This window comes from Salmo trutta, chromosome 17, assembly GCF_901001165.1.
Source record: "Salmo trutta chromosome 17, fSalTru1.1, whole genome shotgun sequence".
Classification (NCBI taxonomy): domain Eukaryota; kingdom Metazoa; phylum Chordata; class Actinopteri; order Salmoniformes; family Salmonidae; genus Salmo; species Salmo trutta.
Window position 1 is genome coordinate 53,993,608 of NC_042973.1, and position 21,044 is coordinate 54,014,651.

Here is a 21,044-nt window from a genome sequence, read left to right on the forward strand (position 1 = left end):
TTGTTGGAGTGGATATGCTTTGGAAATCCAGATATGTAGAAGAAGTCCTTCCACAGGCGACGAGCAACTTGCTTTGCAGTCTGGTTCTTGCATGGGAATGCATGGGCCATTTGAGAAGTGGTTGGTTACAACTAAAGTGTCTATAGACTTGTTGTCACTGTTTTGTGGTCCTAAAGTCAATGCAAACTAATTCCACTGGTTCTGAAGTGTGGATGTTTTCAAGTGGCGCACGAGCATGGGGCTCAGGAGTCTTTCCAACAATGCATCGATGGCAGTTCTTCACATGATTCACAATGTCACACTCCAGCCCAGTCCAAAATAATTGTTGTCTTGCTAGGGATATAGTGTTTGAGAGTGCCCTTGGTGACCAACTGTATCATGGAGGCCATTGAGAACTTGGTGCTTCAGCGAATTAGATCTTGGAAGAGCTTTTTGTCAATTTTATGGTCTCTGTTCTCCTTGTGCAGTATGCCATCACGAATGCTGAGCTTGTTCAAGTGCTTCAGTAGTTTAATCACTCTGCGGGGCTCAGCTACACGCTCATGTCTGGTAGGTCTTTGATGTTTCTTAACGTAGTATATGGCTCTACTCACAGTTCTGTCTTGCTCTTGCAGGCTTAAAAGCTTACTCTGAGGTAGAGCAGTGGTGTGGTCTTCCTGCTGTAGCTGAGGGATGGATGCCCGTGTTCCCAGTGCTTGACTCAGGCCATCAGTGCAGTGTGCATCCAATACAGCAGAGAGTTCTTGACAGGTGAGGAAACCATGTGATGAAGGTGAGGTGCCCTCAACGGTCCTTTTGAATTGAGTCTTCATCTGGTGGGCTCAACACGGCTTGGCAGTTGTTGCTGACTCTGAAAGTGTCTTGTTCAGTTCTATTTACTACTCCGTTGACTTGATCTAGGAGAGACAGAAGGCTCTGCCACAAGGAGATGGCTGATACATGAGTGGACGAAATGCTCTCTGCTCAATGGGTCGGATACTACATTCTTTGTATTAGGAACATACTTCATGTCAAAGCTTGGACATCCAACGTTGTTCACATGCATAGAGTCTTTCATGACACCAGGCGCGACCCAGATGCAGACACAGGAGGCAGATGGTTGGAGTCTTACAATGTTTATTAATCCAAAAGGAGTAGGCAAGAGAATGGTCGTGGACAGGCAAAAGAACAAACTGGCACAGAGAGACAGGAAACACAGGGATAAATACACTGGGAAAAATAAGCAACACCTGGGGGGGTGGAGACAATCACAGGGACAGGTGAAACAGATCAGGGCGTGACCCCCCAGGACGCCTGGCGTTCTACCTGGGCGCATACCTGGCTGATCGGGGTGTCGGTGGAAATGGGCGATGAGGGCTGGGTCCAAGATGTCTTTAGCAGGAACCCAGCACCTCTCCTCCAGGCCATAACCCTCCCAGTCAACCAGGTACTGGAAACCCCTGCCCCATGGTCGAACCCTCAGGAGGCATCTCACCGTATACGCTGGCTGGCCATCAATTACCTGGGGGGGAGGGACTCTACCCGCAGGGGCAGGTCCCGAGTGGAAAGCCATACCCTCTGCCCAATGCGGTAACGGGGAGCTGGGGTCCGGCGACGGTCTGCTTGTCGACGATACCTGGAGTAGGTCTTGAGAATAGCCGCCCTGGCTATTCTCCAGGTACGTCGACAGCGGCAGACAAACATCTGGGCCGAGGGTACGCTGACCTCCTGCTCTTGTTCCAGGAAGACTGGAGGCTGATACCCCATGGAGCACTCGAAAGGGGAGAGTCCCGTGGCAGAACAGGGAAGGGTGTGCCGGGCATACTCCACCCAGACCTGTTGACAGCTCCAGGTAGTGGGGTTGGTTGAGACCAGGCATCTCAAGGTGGTTTCCAGGTCTTGGTTGGCTCGCTCCGACTGACCATTGGTTTGGGGATGGAATCCGGATGACAGGCTAGCCGACGACCCAATAAGGGTGCAGAATGCCTTCCAGAACTGAGACCAGAACTGAGGATCCCGATCGGAGACCATGTCTACCGGGAGTCCATGGATCCGGAAGACATGCTGCACCATAAGCTGGGCCGTCTCCTTGGCAGAAGGTAGTTTGGGGAGAGGGATGAAATGGGCGGCCTTGGAGAACCGATCGATTACCGTCAGAATGACAGTGTTGCTATCAGACGGAGGGAGCCCAGAGATATGAGACCAGGGACGATGAGGGACTGGTAGTGGCTGAAGGAGGCCATGTAGTCTTGTTCTGAGCACACACAGTGCATGCGGCGACGAAGGCAGAGACGTCAGGAACCATTGTAGGCCACCATAAACGTTGTCGGAGGAAGGCTAGTGTACGATGGGACCCTGGATGACAGGTCAGCCTGGAGGAATGAGCCCATTCCAGGACCTGGGACCGGACTGGGTTAGGGACAAACTGCCGGTTAGCTGGACCCCCTTCAGGTCCAGGCTGGGAGCGTTGCGCCTCGCAAACCAGGTTCTCAATACCCCAATCCACAGTGGCAGCAAGGCATGAGGTAGGAAGAATGTTTTGGAGGTCGAGGGTGTGGCAGAGGAACTGTATAGGCGGTAGGAAATGGTAAAGTTGAATCTGGTAAACAAGAGGGCCCACCGGGCCTGCCTGGATTTGAGGCGCTTGGCTGTACGGAGATATTCCAAGTTTTTATGTTCGGTCCAGACCAAGAATGGCTGTTCTGCTCCTTCCAGCCAGTGCCTCCACTCTTCCAACGCCATCTTAACCACCAGGAGTTCTGGGTTGCCTACATCGTAGTTCCTCTCTGCAGGATTGAGACTATGAGACAGGAAGGCATAGGGATGAAGCTTTTGGTCCTGGGCAGATCGCTGGGACAGGATGGCCCCCACTCCAACATCCATAGCATCAACTTCCACCACAAATTGACACGAGGGGTCCGGATGGATGAGGAACCGATGTGAACCGATGCTTTAGGTCAACAAAGGCTTTGTCGACAGCTGGAGACCATTTGAACGGTACCTTGGGAGAGGTGAGTGCCGAGAGGGGGGCCGCCAAGTTGCTGTAATCCCGAATGAAACAGCGGTAGAAGTTAACAAAACCAAGCAACCGTTGCAACTGCACCCTGGACGTTGGTTGAGGTCAATCCACCACTGCTTTCTCCTTTCCAGGAGCCATCTGAACATTTCCCTCAGCAATGACACATCCCAGAAAGGTGATAGTAGAGCGGTGGAACTCACACTTCTCGGCTTTCGCAAACTATTGGTTCTCCAGGAGGCGCTGAAGGACCTGTCTGACATGAAGTACATATTCTTGGGCAGATCGGGGAAAAAACACGATGTCGTCAAGGTAAATGAACACAAAACGGTTTAGTTTAGCATGTCCCGGAGCACATCGTTGACCAAAGCCTGGAAAACAGGAGGGGGGGGGTGGGGCATTGGCAAGTCCAAATGGCATGACCTGGTACTCAAAGTCCACTGGCTGTGTTGAAAGCTGTCTTCCACTCATCCCCCACGTATCCAAACCAGGTGGTAGACATTCCGAAGGTCTAACTTGGAAAACATGGTAGCCCCCTGGAGAGTTTCAAACGCCGAGGATAGGAGAGGTAGGGGGTAACGATTTTTAACCGTAATGTCGTTAAGTCTCATGTAGTCAATGCAGAGATGCAGGGTCTTGTCCTTCTTCTCCACAAAGAAAAACCCTGCGCCAGCAGGAGATGCAGACGGATGGATGGGGCCAGTGGCCAGAGACTCCTTTATGTGTTCCTTCATAGCTTTGGTCTCAAGGGTTTTTCTTTATTTTTACTATTTTCTACATTGTAAAATAATAGTGAAGACATCAAAACTATGAAATAACACATATGGAATCATGAAGTAACCAAAAAAGTGTTAAATCAAAATATATTTTATATTTGAGATTCTTCAAGTAGCCACCCTTTGCCTTGATGACAACTATGCACTCTTGGCGTACTCTCAACCAGCTTCATGAGGTTGTCACCTGGAATGCATTTCAATTAACAGGTGTGCCTTGTTTAAAGTTAATTTGTGAATTTATTTCCTTCTTAATGCGTTTGAGCCAATCAGTTGTGTTGTGACAAGGTAGGCGTAGTATACAGAATATAGCCCTATTTGGTACAAGACCAAATCCATATTATGGCAAGAACAGCTCAAAGAGAAATGACAGACGATCATTACTTTAAGACATGAAGGTCAGTCAATCTGGAAAATTTAGTGCAGCCGCATAAACCATCAAGCGCTATGATAAAACTGGCTCTCATGAGGACCGCCACAGGAAAGGAAGACCCAGAGTTAACCCAGAGGATAAGTTCATTATAGTTACCAGCCTCAGAAATTGCAGACCAAATGAATGCTTCACAGAGTTCAAGTAACAGACTCAATATCAACTGTTCAGAGGAGACTGCATGAATCAGGACTTCATGGTTGAATTGCTGCAAAGAAACCACTACTAAAGTACACCAATAAGAAAAAGAGACTTGCTTGGGCCAAGAAACATGAGCAATGGACATTAAACCTGTGTGATTTTTGGTTCCAACCGCTGTGTCTTTGTGAGATGCAGAATAGGTGAACGGATGATCTCCGCATGTGTGGTTCCCACGGTGAAGCATGGAGGAGGAGGTGTGATTGTGTGGAGGTGCTTTGCTGGTGACACTGTCTGTGATGTTCTTAGAATTCAAGGCACAGCCATTATGACTACCACAGCATTCTGCAGTGATACACCATCCCATCAGGTTTGCGTTTAGTGGGACTATCATTTGTTTTTCAACAGGAAAATGACCCAAAACACACCTCCAGGCTGTGTAAGGGCTATTTGACCAAGAAGAAGAGTGATGGAGTGCTGCATCAGATGACCTGGCCTCCACAATCACCCGACCTCAACCCAATTGAGATGGTTTGGGATGAGTTGTACCTCAGAGTGAAGGAAAAGCAGCGAACAAGTGCTCAGCATATGTGGGAACTCGTTCAAGACTGTTGGAAAATAATTCCTCATGAAGCTGGTTGAGAGAGTGTGCAAAGCTGTCATCAAGGCAAAGGGTGGCTACTTATAAACTAACACTTTGTTTGGTTACTACATGATTCCATATGTGTTATTTCATAGTTTTGATGTCTTCACTATTATTCTACAATGTAGAAAATAGTAAAAATAAAGAAAAACCCTTGAATGAGTAGGTGTGTCCAAACTTTTGACTGGTATTGTATGTTAGCTGGTTATTGTTAGCTCAGGCTGTGAAGTGTCGTCGCTTTAGCCAGTGGCTAAACTTGGATCTTCTTTTGAAAGTGTTATTCCATCATAGCAGGGCTCCAGACTTAGATTTTCCCCTGGTGGCACTGGTGCCACTCACTTTTTCAGTTGGTGGCAGCAGCCCATGATTTGGTGGCACCCAAAAATAAATTTCCGCAGCTTCACACTATAGAATACATTTGAGTCATCATCTTATCAAGTCATTACAAGGTCATTCACAATGCTTTATTAAGAGGTCTAATAGACTACTGAGATCGTATTCAATAAATAAGTTGTTTCATCTACAGTGAGGGGAAAAAAGTATTTGATCCCCTGCTGATTTTGTACGTTTGCCCACTGACAAAGAAATGATCAGTCTATAATTTTAATGGTAGGTTTATTTGAACAGTGAGAGACAGAATAACAACCCAAAAATCCAGAAAAACGCATGTCAAAAATGTTATAAATTGATTTGCATTTTAATGAGGGAAATACCGTAATTTCCGGACTATAAGCCGCAACTTTTTTCCCACGCTTTGAACCTCGCGGCTTAAACAATGACGCGGCTAATATATGGATTTTTCCCGCTTTCAATTTTTTTTTCCAACAAAAAAAACATTCTGTGACGTGCTCAGTTTTTTGGCGGCATGAAGCTTTTATTAGACCAATGAAATTGCCTAACGGGTTAAGGTCAAACAACTTTTTTTGTTTACTGTTTAGATTAAATCGAGCGCTCTCAAACTTCCCATCATTCTGATTACGGTAGTCATTTTGTCACCCTCATCATGGCAAAGACACGGAGAAATGCATATGATGCAGCTTTCAAGTTGAAGGCGATTGATCTGGCTGTTGGAAAAGGAAATAGAGCTGCTGCACGGGAGCTTGGTCTTAATGAGTCGATGATAAGACGTTGGAAACAGTAGCGTGAGGAATTGACTCAGTGCAAAAAGACAACTAAAGCTTACTGCTAATATTAGATTTTTTGTTACAAGCCGTGTTTCGTTAAAGCCTATTTATTTTTGTTACAAGCCGTGTTTCGTTAAAGCCTGTGTAAAGTTCATTTGTTTCAATGTACCGGTAGGCACCTGCGGCTTATAGACATGTGCGGCTTATTTATGTTCAAAATAATACTTTTTTTAAAAATTCAGTGGGTGCGCTCAATAGTCCGGAAATTACGGTAAGTATTTGACCCCCTCTCGATCAGAAAGATTTCTGGCTCCCAGGTGTCTTTTCTACAGGTAACAAGCTGAGATTAGGAGCACACTCTAAAAGGGAGTGCTCCTAATCTCAGTTTGTTACCTGTATGAAAGACACCTGTCCACAGAAGCAATCAATCAATCAGATTCCAAACTCTCCACCATGGCCAAGACCAAAGATCAAGGATGTAAGGGACAAGATTGTAGACCTACACAAGGCTGGAAGACCTACATAAGGCTACAAGACCATCGCCAAGCAGCTTGGTGAGAAGGTGACAACAGTTGGTGCGATTATTCGCAAATGGAAGAAACACAAAATAACTGTCAATCTCAATCGGCCTGGGGCTGCATGCAAGATCTCACCTCGTGGAGTTGCAATGATCATGAAAACAGTGAGGAATCAGCCCAGAACTACACGGGAAGATCTTGTCAATGATCTCAAGGCAGCTGGGACCATAGTCACCAAGAAAACAATTGGTAACACACTACGCCGTGAAGGACTGAAATCCTGCAGCGCCCGCAAGGTCCCCCTGCTCAAGAAAGCACATATACATGCCCGTCTGAAGTTTGCCAATGAACATCTGAATGATTCAGAGGACAACTGGGTGAAAGTGTTGTGGTCAGATGAGACCAAAATGGAGCTCTTTGGCATCAACTCAACTCGCCGTGTTTGGAGGAGGAGGAATGCTGCCTATGACCCCAAGAACACCATCCCCACCGTCAAACATGGAGGTGGAAACATTATGCTTTGGGGGTGTTTTTCTGCTAAGGGGACAGGACAACTTCACCATATCAAAGGGACGATGGACGGGGCCATGTACCGTCAAATCTTGGGTGTGAACCTCCTTCCCTCAGCCAGGGCATTGAAAATGGGTCGTGGATCGGTATTCCAGCATGACAATGACCCAAAACACACGGCCAATGCAACAAAGGAGTGGCTCAAGAAGGAGCACATTAAGGTCCTGGAGTGGCCTAGCCAGTCTCCAGACCTTAATCCCATAGAAAATCTGTGGAGGGAGCTGAAGGTTCGAGTTGCCAAACGTCAGCCTCGAAACCTTAATGACTTGGAGAAGATCTGCAAAGAGGAGTGGGACAAAATCCCTCCTGAGATGTGTGCAAACCTGGTGGCCAACTACAAGAAACGTCTGACCTCTGATTACCAACAACAAGGGTTTTGCCACCAAGTACTAAGTCATGTTTTGCAGAGGGGTCAAATACTTATTTCCCTCATTAAAATGCAAATCATTTTATAACATTTTTTACATGTGTTTTCCTGGATTTCTGTTGTTGTTATTCTGTCTCTCACTGTTCAAATAAACCTACCATTAAAATTATAGACTGATCATTTCTTTGTCAGTGGGCAAACGTACAAAATCAACAGGGGATCAAATACTTTTTCCCCTCACTGTAGGCCTAATTCACCACCTGTGTAAGTGAAAAACTCAAAACACATGAGCTGGATCACTAATTCTAAATATAACATCTACTGCTAGCAGCCATGTATTAATCTAACAGTAAATGTAATGTCCTAAAAAACTTTGCAATGAGGCCTGGTGCACTCACGATGGCCGATACCGAATTTCACACTCTTCGTATTTCAAAGCCATATCAGATATCTTGATTGTAAAACAGTGTGCTTTGAGATCTGTTTGTACACCAAATTCACAGAGGTGGCCATGAAAATTGACAGATCTTCTAAAAAAAAGTGGTACTCTTTGAGAGTCAGCTTCAGGTTGTGTGTTGACAGAGAACACCATCTGGAGGCATTCAAGAGCTAGCTGCTCAGTAGGGGCAAAGACCATTGGGTCATCAAGGTAGCACAGTAGCCTTGTGAAGTTCTCATCACCGAATATGGACATCATCATGTGCATGAACCTCGCTGGACTGTTCAAAAGGTCCTGCGGTAACCTACTGAGTCCAAAGGGTGATGAAAACCCTGTGTACCTTTTGTCTTATTTGTGTAAAGGAACCTTAATGAGATCGATTGTCGTGAGATCGATTGTCGAGTAGAAAACATTTCCGCTGAGTGCAGCTAGGTGTGCATCTCTTCCTTTGTTCTTAATGGGGTGTCGTAGCTCTGTGCGCAGTGCACATTAGACTGGATACTGTCAGACTCTGGTAAGTCCTCTACTGTAATGCAAGGAGACATATCAGCGATTTTTGCATTTCTCCTCAGAACGATTGTCTCGTTTGTAAGATTGACTATTTTCAATTGGATAGAACCATCTACCCATAATGGAGTGATAACCCTTCCTACCAGTATGTGTTTTGGTCTGGACTTGGATTGAGTGGGTTCAACGATCACTGTGCTGCTTAATGATATAACTGCAGAGGCAGGTAAATTGCCCTAAACAAGATGTTCACTCTGTGGCTGTAATGTAACCCTTTGCTTGAGCTTGACTGTACCTACTCTGTCTGACACAGACTCACATCTCAACCTCTCTGAATTGGAAAGAAGTGACAAACTGACAGTGTTCTTCACTTTAATTATTGTCAGGCAAGGACATGAGTCTCCAGTAACTGTTTATTTTTGCCGTTGCTCCCTAGTATCATCTCATCAGCTTGACCTGGCACAACAAGTGCAGGAATGATACGTCAAGGTCATACATTGCTTTAGGGGTAACTTGATGACCACCACAGCCATCAATGACATCATCAGTCAAATATCTTTTCATGGAATGACGATTGTAACAGGCTTGCTTCGGTTGCCTCACTCAGAGTGCATGCCATTGATCCACTTTAGCGTAGGGCCATTTTCGACAGAGACAGGTGTGTAGAATAAACTGTCAGTCCTCTGAATTCCCTCTGCCCCTTGAAAAATGACAGTTTTGTGGTCTGGGATACTGTTGTTGTCAAGCTGGTATAGTGACTCACGATCTTCCATATCATCAATGGTGGTGATGGGAGTCTCACTCTTATGATTTGCACTGTCCTCTCCTGAGCGCAGACCAGTTAATTTCCCTGCTCCAACGGAGTCGTGGTTCTCTTCATCTCCCGGGCAGTTGCGCCTTGAATGGTCAGCTGAATGACACCTGAAACACCGCCTGTTCTCACGGCAGAGTAGCATTATGGCACACAGAGCATGGTGTGGCATTCAGGCGTTCATCTTGTGTAGTTTACTAGCAGTCCTTTTCCGAGTTAGACTGAGCTGGGCCAAGCAGCAAGACATTCTCTAGCATATCAATTACTCTCTAGAGTAACGGTGAGGTGTGCGAGGGGTAGTGAATCATCAGTTTACCTCGTCATGTCAGTCATTGCATACCTTAGAGAGCTATTTATAACTTGGCAGAAATGTCCAGATCAACTAGCCCATGTCAGCTGTTTTTAGCAAGGTTTTTTAGCCCACTCAAATATCCCATCTCACATAAAACATGGTAAAATGTGGTGAATTCTAGGAAATTGGTTTTAAAACTACAATAATTTACTCTGCACCCCATGACAAAATGTGTAGAATTGCAGGAAATAAGCGTTAAACCTGCAAAATGTTCTCTTCGCCAATAAGAAGGGTCTTAACAGTTTGTGTCATGAACAGTGCTAGACGTGGCGTGCGCGCACACAGAATGTTCCCCAATGCTGGAAGGGGGGCCTGAGTGAAAATGTTTGGGAACTCCTGCTCTAGAACAGTGATCTGAGCTCTTGTTGTGGCTGTGGCTCCTGTTTATCTGCGAATCGGACTGAAGTAAAAGTAACCTTGATTCTGTTCACTGGGATTCTCTCTCGTTTCTCTATGCACTTTTGCATTTGCTTTGAAGCTCATCTCAACGTGGTAGTCGTTTAGCACATCTTGTACTGTGCAGACCACTTGTCAATAGTCCTGGCTCTGAATGTGAAGGCTAGTTCTTTGCTTGGACAGTTCATGATGAACATGTGAGTAATGTCTGTGTTGAGATCATCCTTTGTCTTACCCTGCTCCTTCAGGCCTTCTGTAGCAGTGTCTGTTGCTCGATTCAGTCTCAACCAGTATTCATATGGATCCTCCTGTTCTTTGAGTAGAATTGTGCAGAAATCTTCAAGTGGGATATATATGAGTATTGACTGCAGCTGAAATGCTTCCTTAGGAGACCATTAATGGCATCTGGGCTAGTATGAATGTCACTGTTTTTGATTCCGATTTAGACTACATCTTTTGTTCCGTGCCTGAGATGGATGAGAATCTTTTCGGCCTGTTTCTCTTTTTTCATGTTTCATGGGCTGGTGCACCAACTGAAAAAGTTTGTGGCACAAGTGCCACCAGGGGAGAACGTTAGTCTGGAGCCCTGTAAAATGTCTTATTTGACACCAAGTCAACAGTAGTTGTTATCAGTATGATACAAATGTGAATTAAGACATTATGACAACATAATGTCAGTTTTTATCCCAGGGCATTCAATTCTTAACTCGCCCACAACAATTTTCCATAGATCTGCTGTGGATTACCCAGAATTCCATACCCTTACCACTGAGTGCATTAGACAATGTAAGCACACTAATGTGCCAAGAGTTGGCGTATTCCCCATTTTATGCAGGAATTTAACAATTTATTTACACCTTTACATTCAGAAATGTATCAAGTTGGGTATATACCAGCTTACTTTTTAATACAAATAAAAAGTAATTTTATGGACAATGATGACCTGTAATTTTACTCTCACAACAACCTGTCATCTTGTCTCTCCAGGTGTTTCCAGGTCTTCAAAGTCATCCATCAGTTAGTAGATACAGAGGAGGACATTCTTATGGTAAATTCTATTGTCTATGGTCACTTATTTGCAGCTTCACTAACTTAAACAATCTCACCCATAAACCTAACACTATTGACTCGATGGAGCCTGGAGCCAATCTAGCATTGAACACGTTTAAAAAAAAATCTGTCCTTGTTTCTAGGTTGCCAAAGATGTCATCAGGGAATTTGCAGCTGATGGAGTAAAATATCTAGAACTGAGAAGTACCCCACGAAAAGAGAAGACCACAGGCAAGGCCACATGCTAGACACACTGAATTGGATTGCTTATATGCAGGGCTTCGCTTACATTTGTTTTGTATAATTTAGGAATGACAAAAAGAAGGTATGTGGAAACAGTCATCGAGGCCATCCGTCAATGTAAAAATGAGGGAGTTGACATTGAAGTCAGGTATGTTTTCAATGCATTTGTAATGCTTGCTTTACTTATGAATGCTGAAGTGCTGTTTCCAAACAATCAAGGACAGAGCCTCGTGTGGCGGTTAAGAGCATAGCGCTTGCAATGCTGGGGTTGTGGGTTTGATTCCCACAGGGGACCAGTACAAAAAAAGTATGAAAATGTATTCATTATCTAGATAAGAGCGAATGCTAAATGACTCAAATGTAAATATTGGTAGAAATTGGTATGGTAATAGCTATAAAAAGTTATAGTAACTTACAATGAAAACATTGATACCTTAAGTAACATAATATACACTGCTCAAAAAAATAAAGGGAACACTTAAACAACACAATGTAACTCCAAGTCAATCACACTTCTGTGAAATCAAACTGTCCACTTAGGAAGCAACACTGATTGACAATAAAATTCACATGCTGTTGTGCAAATGGAATAGACAACAGGTGGAAATTATAGGCAATTAGCAAGACACCCCCAATAAAGGAGTGGTTCTGCAGGTGGTGACCAAAGACCACTTCTCAGTTCCTATGCTTCCTGGCTGATGTTTTGGTCACTTTTGAATGCTGGCGGTGCTTTCACTCTAGTGGTAGCATGAGACGGAGTCTACAACCCACACAAGTGGCTCAGGTAGTGCAGCTCATCCAGGATGGCACATCAATGCGAGCTGTGGCAAGAAGGTTTGCTGTGTCTGTCAGCGTAGTGTCCAGAGCATGGAGGCGCTACCAGGAGACAGGCCAGTACATCAGGAGACGTGGAGGAGGCCGTAGGAGGGCAACAACCCAGCAGCAGGACCGCTACCTCCGCCTTTGTGCAAGGAGGAGCAGGAGAAGCACTGCCAGAGCCCTGCAAAATGACCTCCAGCAGGCCACAAATGTGCATGTGTCTGCTCAAACGGTCAGAAAAAGACTCCATGAGGGTGGTATAAGGGCCCGACGTCCACAGGTGGGGGTTGTGCTTACAGCCCAACACTGTGCAGGACTTTTGGCAATTGCCAGAGAACACCAAGATTGGCAAATTCGCCACTGGCGCCCTGTGCTCTTCACAGATGAAAGCAGGTTCACACTGAGCACGTGACAGACGTGACAGTCTGGAGACACCGTGGAGAACGTTCTGCTGCCTGCAACATCCTCCAGCATGACCGGTTTGGCGGTGGGTCAGTCATGGTGTGGGGTGGCATTTCTTTGGGGGGCCGCACAGCCCTCCATGTGCTCGCCAGAGGTAGCCTGACTGCCATTAGGTACCGAGATGAGATCCTCAGACCCCTTGTGAGACCATATGCTGGTGCGGTTGGCCCTGGGTTCCTCCTAATGCAAGACAATGCTAGACCTCATGTGGCTGGAGTGTGTCAGCAGTTCCTGCAAGAGGAAGGCATTGATGCTATGGACTGGCCCGCCCGTTCACCAGACCTGAATCCAATTGAGCACATCTGGGACATCATGTCTCGCTCCATCAACCAACGCCACGTTGCACCACAGACTGTCCAGGAGTTGGCGGATGCTTTAGTCCAGGTCTGGGAGGAGATCCCTCAGGAGACCATCCGCCACCTCATCAGGAGCATGCCCAGGCGTTGTAGGGAAGTAATACAGGCACATGGAGGCCACACACACTACTGAGCCTCATTTTAAGGACATTACATCAAAGTTGGATCAGCCTGTAGTGTGGTTTTCCACTTTAATTTTGAGTGTGACTCCAAATCCAGACCTCCATGGGTTGATAAATTGGATTTCCATTGATTATTTTTGTGTGATTTTGTTGTCAGCACATTCAACTATGTAAAAAAAAAGTATTTAATAAGATTATTTCTTTCATTCAGATCTAGCATGTGTTGTTTAAGTGTTCCCTTTATTTTTTTGAGCAGTATATTTTCCCCCATTTAGGTTCCTGGTAGCTGTTGACCGTAGGAATGGGGCCGAGGTTGCTATGGAGACCGTTAAACTGGCAGAGGACTTCATGCTGTCTACCGATGGTCTGGTGGTGGGGCTGGACCTCAGTGGAGATCCTACAGTCAGTAGTGGATCAGTGCCTTGCTTGCTTATGGTTGACACGTTTCTCAAGATGTCATAAATGCACTGATTCTAAGTCACTCTGGATAGCAGCTTCTGCTAAATTACTGAAATGTAAAATGTTTCTTATTTCCAAGGTGGGCCATGGCAGAGATCTCCTTCCCGCCTTGCAAAAAGCCAAGAACTGTGGATTAAAACTCTCTCTACACCTGTCAGAGGTAGGTAGCATCAAAACCTAACTGATTCAAGCAATTCCAAATGATGTATGGATAAGTTTTTCATTAGTTTTGACAAATGCAATGTTCCAGGTTCCATCTCAGGCAGACGAATCAGAGCTGCTGCTAAACATTCCACCTGACAGGATTGGTCATGGGACTTACTTACACCCTGAAGTGGGTGGGTCACAAAGCCTGGTTGATACAGTGCGGAAGCATAACACACCTCTGGGTAAGAATAGCATGTTCAGGGCAGGAATGACAGTCTAGCGATTGCTCTAAAAGGGTTATTTATTGTCCACTGTCAACCTGTCTTCTGTAAAGCTAGATTTTTTAAATGATCAAGGCTAAAGTATATATAAACTGTTTAGTATTGATCTTGTGGTAGCTAATGTTGCCTCTGTCCAAGCTTTCATATACTGTATTTTTCCTAAACCTTTCCTCGCAGAACTATGCCTAACCTCTAATGTCAAGGGTCAGACAGTGTCATCCTATTCTCAACATCACTTCCTGTACTGGTACCAAATGGGACACCCTAGTGTGATCTGTGTAAGTGTTTGCCCGAAATGTGTCTGATGCATAAACGTTTTAACTATTAATTCAACACTTCTGTTTAACTTGCAAGTCAGAGTTGCACACTTATTTTGTGGGAGTGTGACAGTACTCTTGTTTTCAGACAGACGACAAGGGGGTGTTCTGCACGGACCTGTCTCAGGAGTACCAGTTGGCAGCCTCTACCTTCAACCTCAGTCAGGAGGACATGTGGACTCTGTCCCAGAAGGCGATAGACTGCACCTTCGCCCCAGACCTAAAGCAGCAGCTACACCAGAAGTGGCTCGAGCTACGGCCAACGCTGTTCCAGTTATGACAGACAGAACGCGCTGCTTGACATCTATGGGATCAGAATCACCAATCTTGACCATTTGAGTAGTTATGAGATGTAGATTAGTGATTCGAGCAGCCTTTTTTTCCCCCCACACGTGCTTCTCAGAATAGCTGAAGAATGCAGGACCATGAGTCATTTACAAAAGGGAGACATTTTGTATTAGTAAAGTAGTTTATCAATAAAACATACATCATGCTGCTTTTACTTGTCTTCCAGTAAGTATTAAGGTATCATGTAGGCTACTTTACTTTCCATGTGAAACTCATTCTCCGCAAACAAATACTAGAACAGAAGGCAGGTACGTTTTCCATTCACTGAAGATTGAGGCAAGGTGACATAACGGTCAAAAGAATCAGATCTGGGTCATATTATACAAAAAGTAAAACGTATGCTCATCATTCAATGAATCATCTTTAAGTATGTTGATCCTTGCAGACTCCAACTCATCTGAATGTAAGCAACTCCATATATTGTTGGTACTGGATTAAATGAGCCGGTTACAGTAGGTACAGGAAAAGGCAGGTGATAAATTGATTTGGGCTAGGCGGTGGAACCATATCAAATAATTATATTTCTATGGGTGGAACTGTCACCACTGTATGCTGTCTCCTATCCTCAGGTGGTGGGTACACAAGAAAGTCTAGAATGATTCTAATTTTCACTCTATGGATGGAACTCTGTCCCATTCCATCTAACCCTTGGGTACAGGGCTATGCACAGAGAAAGGTGATACTGCCATTGGTCAAAGCACAGTCCTACTGCTGTATTCTAAGGTTGTTATAGTAAACTGAAATAATGAAACCTATTTGAACTCCAAAACAAACAAACCATTATGAATTATGTTCAGTTTGTTTTTGGGGGAAATATCTAATGGGGTGCTAATGTTTTGTTCTTTTCTAAAGTGGTTTCTAAGTGTCTGGATCTGGCAGGTCATATTGAGACTGACGTTAAATTTTAAAAGTAGATTCAGCGTGATGAAGCTGCCACGAGCAGCACCGCAGATATTGGGCGGTGAGGCAGAAGCAACCGACTGTAGACGGGGGAGGTGCACCTGCGACAGCCTAAAGTCAGACACTGGTTTTCCAACAGCAAGGTTTGATCAACATTGCAGTGTTTATAAAAGGCTTTCTTTATAATGTCGAGATGAACACATTTTGAACCCCCATATCACACACAGAGTGTGTGTACACATTGTACAATCAATTAGTGAGAGCCTTAAATAAAACATTTTGGGGAATATAATGTATATATTTCATCTCTCGCTCTACTATTGGCAAATTGGTTTGTTTCATTCACATCACTGGTCAAACAAAAAACACCCTAATGATTGGTTGACAATAGAACGTCCCACAATGCAGGCAGCGGCTGCAGGATGAAGTTAGAGAAACTGCAGAAACTTGCAGTCAAAACTCCATGACCTTTCAACACATGATTTTTGTAAAGTTCATGCAATCAACAATTAGGTGCAAGTCGGACAACTTCTATCCCGGAATGCAAAACACTTAAAAAAAAAAAAGCGGCTGCTCGAACGTGCCCATTCAGACGAGTTCGATGCAAGACTGCTCTCAGTCGAACAGAGTATCTGTGGCATGCGCACGGGTAACTACGGGAACAATACAGCGGAGAAGCCTCACGCTTCAGTGCTCCTGGTTGTTGCGGAAATTGACCCATTACCATGGTTTACTTCGTGAATCTACCTTTAAACCCAACCTAAGACCTGACCCAGCAGCTTGTGCATTGCTGCCCCAGTGACAAGAAGTGACATCCCAAAAAACACTATACAACACGTCTCCCAGCCTTCCATGCAAAGGCTTCTTTCTGTCCATAAGACAAACTAAATTATATAAAAACGAAATAGAAATGTTTTTAATGAAACTAACTAGTAAAGTGGATCTGAAAAAAAAAAAGACATTTCTAATAAAAATCTTTAAAGCTAATATAAAAACTATAATTTACACTATAACGGCCTCTTTTCAAACTTGTTCTTCTCCTTGCCTCCTCCCTTCTTTGCCTTCTTCTTCAGTTTGCCGTGTCGTGTATCTACTCCCTCGTTTTTGTCTGGCCTCGGCTGCTCATACTTCCTCTTCTTGTCACTGTTGGAGAACAGACATTTACATGAGCCAAAATAATAAATGCCATTTAGAAAATGCTTTTATAACAAAGCAATTCACAGTAGCGCATGCAAACATTTTCATATGGGTGGCCCCACCATAAAAACACTGAAAAATCTTAGCCCTTCCCCATAGCCCCTAACCCTTTTATGTTTGCAGATCTGTAAGGCGTAAGCAATATGGTGTAATTCTACTAACTCACTGCTAATACCTATCCAGCCCCTTCGGGGCCGAGAGGAAGGTAGCATATTACATTGTTACAGCAAGGATTCTATACGTTTCTCCTCTTACCTCTTTATGCTAACAACAGCTGTCTGTCCTGCTTTCTTCAACACCTGGTCCCATTCCTCGTCATCTCCTCGGATCAGGTACTGTTGCAGGTCCATCTCCTTGACCTTCTCCATGTCCTGTTTGTGTTTCTCCTGGAACTCTTTGGCTGCCTCATTCTGGGGAGAAAAAAAAAACATATTTAATCTATGTTGCATTCATATACTCACTGTACCATTGCATATTATGGTCTATCTATGCCATTCATAAAACGGAGGAGAGTTCCATACTAGATCATCATTGAGGGTTTTGACCGTGGGCTCCATGGAGATGTCTTTAGATACAACCATCTCTGCCTCAATGGCCTTCTCCTGGATTCTGTTGAAGAACTAAAACAGCACACAAACATGGTGAAAAAAACTAAACAGATAATAATGAGTCAACAAGCTGTCATTGTCTGAGACACAGTAAGTATGAGACATGAAAAACTTTAGGACATTTCATCATACAATAGCTTTTCTTGGTTCGCTACTTATAGCTAAGCAGGATGGATAGAATGGTAGAGTAAGAAATAATTAATTAACCTCCCTGGGCAAGGTGGGACGTTTGCGTCCCAGCTAGTTAACAGCCAGTGGAATCGCGTGGCGTGAAATACAAATACCTCAAAAATGCTATAACTTCAATTTCTCAAACATATGACTATTTTACACCATTTTAAAAGACAAGACTCTCGTTAATCTAACCACATTGTCTGATTTCAAAAAGGCTTTACAGTGAAAGCAAAACAGATTATGCCAGGAGAGTACCCAGCCAGAAATAATCACACACCCATTTTCAAAGCAAGCAAAAATGTCACAAAAACCAAAACCACAGCTAAATGCAGCACTAACCTTTGATGATCTTCATCAGATGACACTCCTAGGACATGTTATACAATACATGCATGTTTTGTTCAATCAAGTTCATATTTATATCAAAAACCAGCTTTTTACATTAGCATGTGATGTTCAGAACTAGCATACCCCCCGCAAACTTCCAGTGAATTTACTAAATTACTCACGATTAACGTTCACAAAATACATAATTATTTTAAGAATTATAGATACAGAACTCCTTTATGCAATCGCGGTGTCAGATTTTAAAATAGCTTTTCGGCGAAAGCACATTTTGCAATATTCTGAGTAGATAGCCCGGCCATCACAGGCTAGCTATTTTGACACCCACCAAGTTTGGTACTCACCAAACTCAGATTTAGTATAAGAAAAATTGGATTACCTTTGCTGTTCTTCATCAGAATGCACTCCCAGGACTTCTACTTCAACAACAAATGTTGTTTTGGTTCCAAATAATCCATAGTTATATTCAAATACCTCCGTTTTGTTCGTGCGTTCAGGTCAGTATCCGAAGGGTGACGCGCGAGTGCATTTCGTGACAAAAAAATTCAAAATATTCCATTACCGTACTTCGAAGCATGTCAAACGCTGTTTAAAATAAATTTTTATGTGATTTTTCTCGTAAAATAGCACTAATATTCCAACGGGGCGATGTTGTATTCATTCAAAGGCTGAAAGAAAAAAATTCACATGAATGCGCATCTCCAGTGTCACTGTTCTCAGCCTGACCACTCACAAAATCTCCTGCTGTTTTTCGCCCAGAGACGTCATTCCACTTTCTGGTGCCTTCTGAGAGCCAATGGAAGCCTTAGAAAATGTCACGTTACAGCAGAGATGCTGTATTTTCGATAGAGATGCCACAGAAGGAGAACAAATTGTCAGACAGGGCACTTCCTGTATGGAATCTTCTCAGGTTTTGGCCTGCCATATGAGTTCTGTTATACTCACAGACACCATTCAAACAGTTTTAGAAACTTTGGAGTGTTTTCTATCCAAATCTACTAATTATATGCATATTCTCGTTTCCGGGCAAGAGTAGTAACCAGTTTAAATCGGGTACGTTTTTTATCCGGCCGTGCAAATACTGCCCCCTAGCCCCAACAGGTTAATTACATTTCCCCTCATGGGTACTAAATGTGTCTTCTCACCTGCACTACTTTCCTGATGAGGCGGTTGAACAGTCCCATGAGCTGAGAGCTGGGCAAGTCAATCTCCTTCTCCAGCTGGTCCACTGATTTATGTTGCAGCCCCACACCTAGCAACAGAGCCTGGAGATGAACAGACAGGGTTATAGACTAGTAAAAATAAAAAGAGGGGGATAGACAAGTGTTACACTACATTGAGAAAGAGGGAGAGAATGAGCAAGTGTATGTGTATGTGCATGTCTGTGTGCACACGTAACGTCCTACTCACACACTGTGCGGCGGACAGGGTCACGTCTCCCAGCTGTTTGAGGAAGAACATGCGTGCCACGGCAGGGATGAGGTCCATGATGAGGTGGTAGTCCACCATGTTCCTAGAGTACATCTCCAGACGCTTCAGATCATAGGGGCTGAACTGACCAGACAGCTCAGAACTGCTCAGGGCTGGGGTAGAGAAAGCAAGTGAGACATTGAAAACCACTCATCTGTAGCCCAAACCATTCAAAAGTACTGGCCCAAAACATTCAAAGGTTAGGGTAGACTGTCAACAGGTGGGGACACCCATTTTGGTCTAGTTAGATAATCTCAGGGACAGTGGTGGTCGGATTTTTGACTTGTGGGGAGGGAAGGAGGGAGCGAAGGGGAACTTACCGGAGCTGGCATCCGTCTTGGTGGTGCTCTTGTTCTGCAGGATGTTGAGGGCCATACTGGGAGAGAAGCTGCTGAACTGGTAGGAGAGCAGAGACAGGAAGCGCCGACGGAAATCTGGAAGAAACAAAGACAAGGTGAGTTGTAATGCAGAGGGAGAATAGAGTAGAACATCAGATGATACTTTATTTTCCACTAAGAGACAGAACACAGCACACACAAGCCTCACCTTTCCAGAAGGCAGACAGCCACTGGCCCTGTTCAGGAGCCTCCACTGTGTTGAGCTCCTTCAACATCACCAATGAGTGCTCCCCCGTCAGGTCATTCTGGGAATGACAACACCACACCATGGGTCAAAAGACAAAACCAAGCATTACAATAAGGAATACTCCAACTGCATCCAATTTCAGCACAATGATGTAAAGTAGTAAATTGTAGACATTTTCCACTTACAGGGGTTTGCCGCAAATAGACAGGGACAAATCCAGCTTTCTTCCAAAACCTGTGCGGTAACAAAAAAAATAATGAGTAATACTTGGAAAAACAGAGGTGATGGTAGAGCCAAATGCACAGTTTCCCCAGTGTCAGTAAACACCAATTATGTATATAAATCTATGGTAAATAATGCTTACTTGAGCAGCGGAGGTGTGAGGCCATAGGATACTCCCAGGTATTCTAGTCTCTCAGCCCTCCTCTCACTCAGCTTCAGAAGCAGAGGAGGGAGGTCCTTCCTAGGGTGCAACACCTCTTCTAGGAGGCTCACCGCCTATAAATTAACAAGACTTAGCAAAGCACCTCCTCCAACAGAGTGACAACAATCAACTCCGTCTCAATGCTGCTTTTTGGAGTCAATGTGAGTGACAACAAAAGACAGGAGTCTGGATGACTTTTCTCCCTGTGGATGTGATTTATACTCATGGAATGTGTATGTTCACGGGACGGTTTTTCTGTTGGTGAGTGTGCAAGTGTTTCCAGGCGTGTGTGAGAGTGAGGCATTACCTCGCTGGTGACAGAGGTGATCTGGCTGTTAGCGGTCTGTGCGTTCTCATCCATGTAGGGGAACTGACCCTCGTAGTACAGCTGTAACTGTTGCAGTGCTCTGGAGCCATAACCCATCTCCAGGACAGACAGGGAAATAACCAGTTAAAGGGATACTTCTGGATTTTGGCAATGAGGTCTTTTATCAACTTCCCCAGAGTCTGGGGTGCAGTTTGAAGGAAGTTGCTGACAAGTATTAGCGCAATGACTGGAAGTCTATGGGTATCTGCTAGCTAGCAGATGCCAATAGACTTCCAGTCATTGCACTAATGTTAGAAGTAGTTTTGCAAGCCGATGCTAACTTCCTTCAGACTGGATACAAAGGCAT

The 21,044-nt window shown here is 44.5% G+C and overlaps 2 protein-coding genes across 4 annotated transcripts in view; one reads left to right on the forward strand and one right to left on the reverse strand.

Annotated features, from left to right (window-relative positions):
* Window positions 1-14,815, forward strand: part of mapda (N6-Methyl-AMP deaminase) — a 31,537-nt gene extending 16,722 nt beyond the window's left edge. Inside the window, exons 3-10 of one of the 3 annotated variants that reach the window (XM_029697301.1) lie at window positions 11,051-11,111; window positions 11,257-11,344; window positions 11,423-11,504; window positions 13,391-13,517; window positions 13,654-13,734; window positions 13,825-13,963; window positions 14,180-14,280; window positions 14,408-14,815. In XM_029697301.1, coding sequence (XP_029553161.1) covers window positions 11,051-11,111; window positions 11,257-11,344; window positions 11,423-11,504; window positions 13,391-13,517; window positions 13,654-13,734; window positions 13,825-13,963; window positions 14,180-14,280; window positions 14,408-14,599 — 871 coding nt within the window. In that variant the 3' untranslated portion in view covers window positions 14,600-14,815. The remainder of the gene's footprint in view (window positions 1-11,050; window positions 11,112-11,256; window positions 11,345-11,422; window positions 11,505-13,390; window positions 13,518-13,653; window positions 13,735-13,824; window positions 13,964-14,179; window positions 14,281-14,407) is intronic. The other 2 variants (XM_029697302.1, XM_029697303.1) reach the window with 2 other exon arrangements.
* nat10 (N-acetyltransferase 10) overlaps window positions 14,775-21,044 on the reverse strand; it is a 46,059-nt gene continuing 39,789 nt past the window's right edge. Inside the window, exons 18-27 of the mRNA XM_029697299.1 lie at window positions 20,678-20,794; window positions 20,311-20,444; window positions 20,132-20,180; window positions 19,908-20,004; window positions 19,682-19,795; window positions 19,302-19,474; window positions 19,037-19,156; window positions 17,286-17,384; window positions 17,020-17,174; window positions 14,775-16,710 (exon numbers count right to left, since the gene is read on the reverse strand). Coding sequence (XP_029553159.1) covers window positions 16,575-16,710; window positions 17,020-17,174; window positions 17,286-17,384; window positions 19,037-19,156; window positions 19,302-19,474; window positions 19,682-19,795; window positions 19,908-20,004; window positions 20,132-20,180; window positions 20,311-20,444; window positions 20,678-20,794 — 1,194 coding nt within the window. The 3' untranslated portion in view covers window positions 14,775-16,574. The remainder of the gene's footprint in view (window positions 16,711-17,019; window positions 17,175-17,285; window positions 17,385-19,036; window positions 19,157-19,301; window positions 19,475-19,681; window positions 19,796-19,907; window positions 20,005-20,131; window positions 20,181-20,310; window positions 20,445-20,677; window positions 20,795-21,044) is intronic.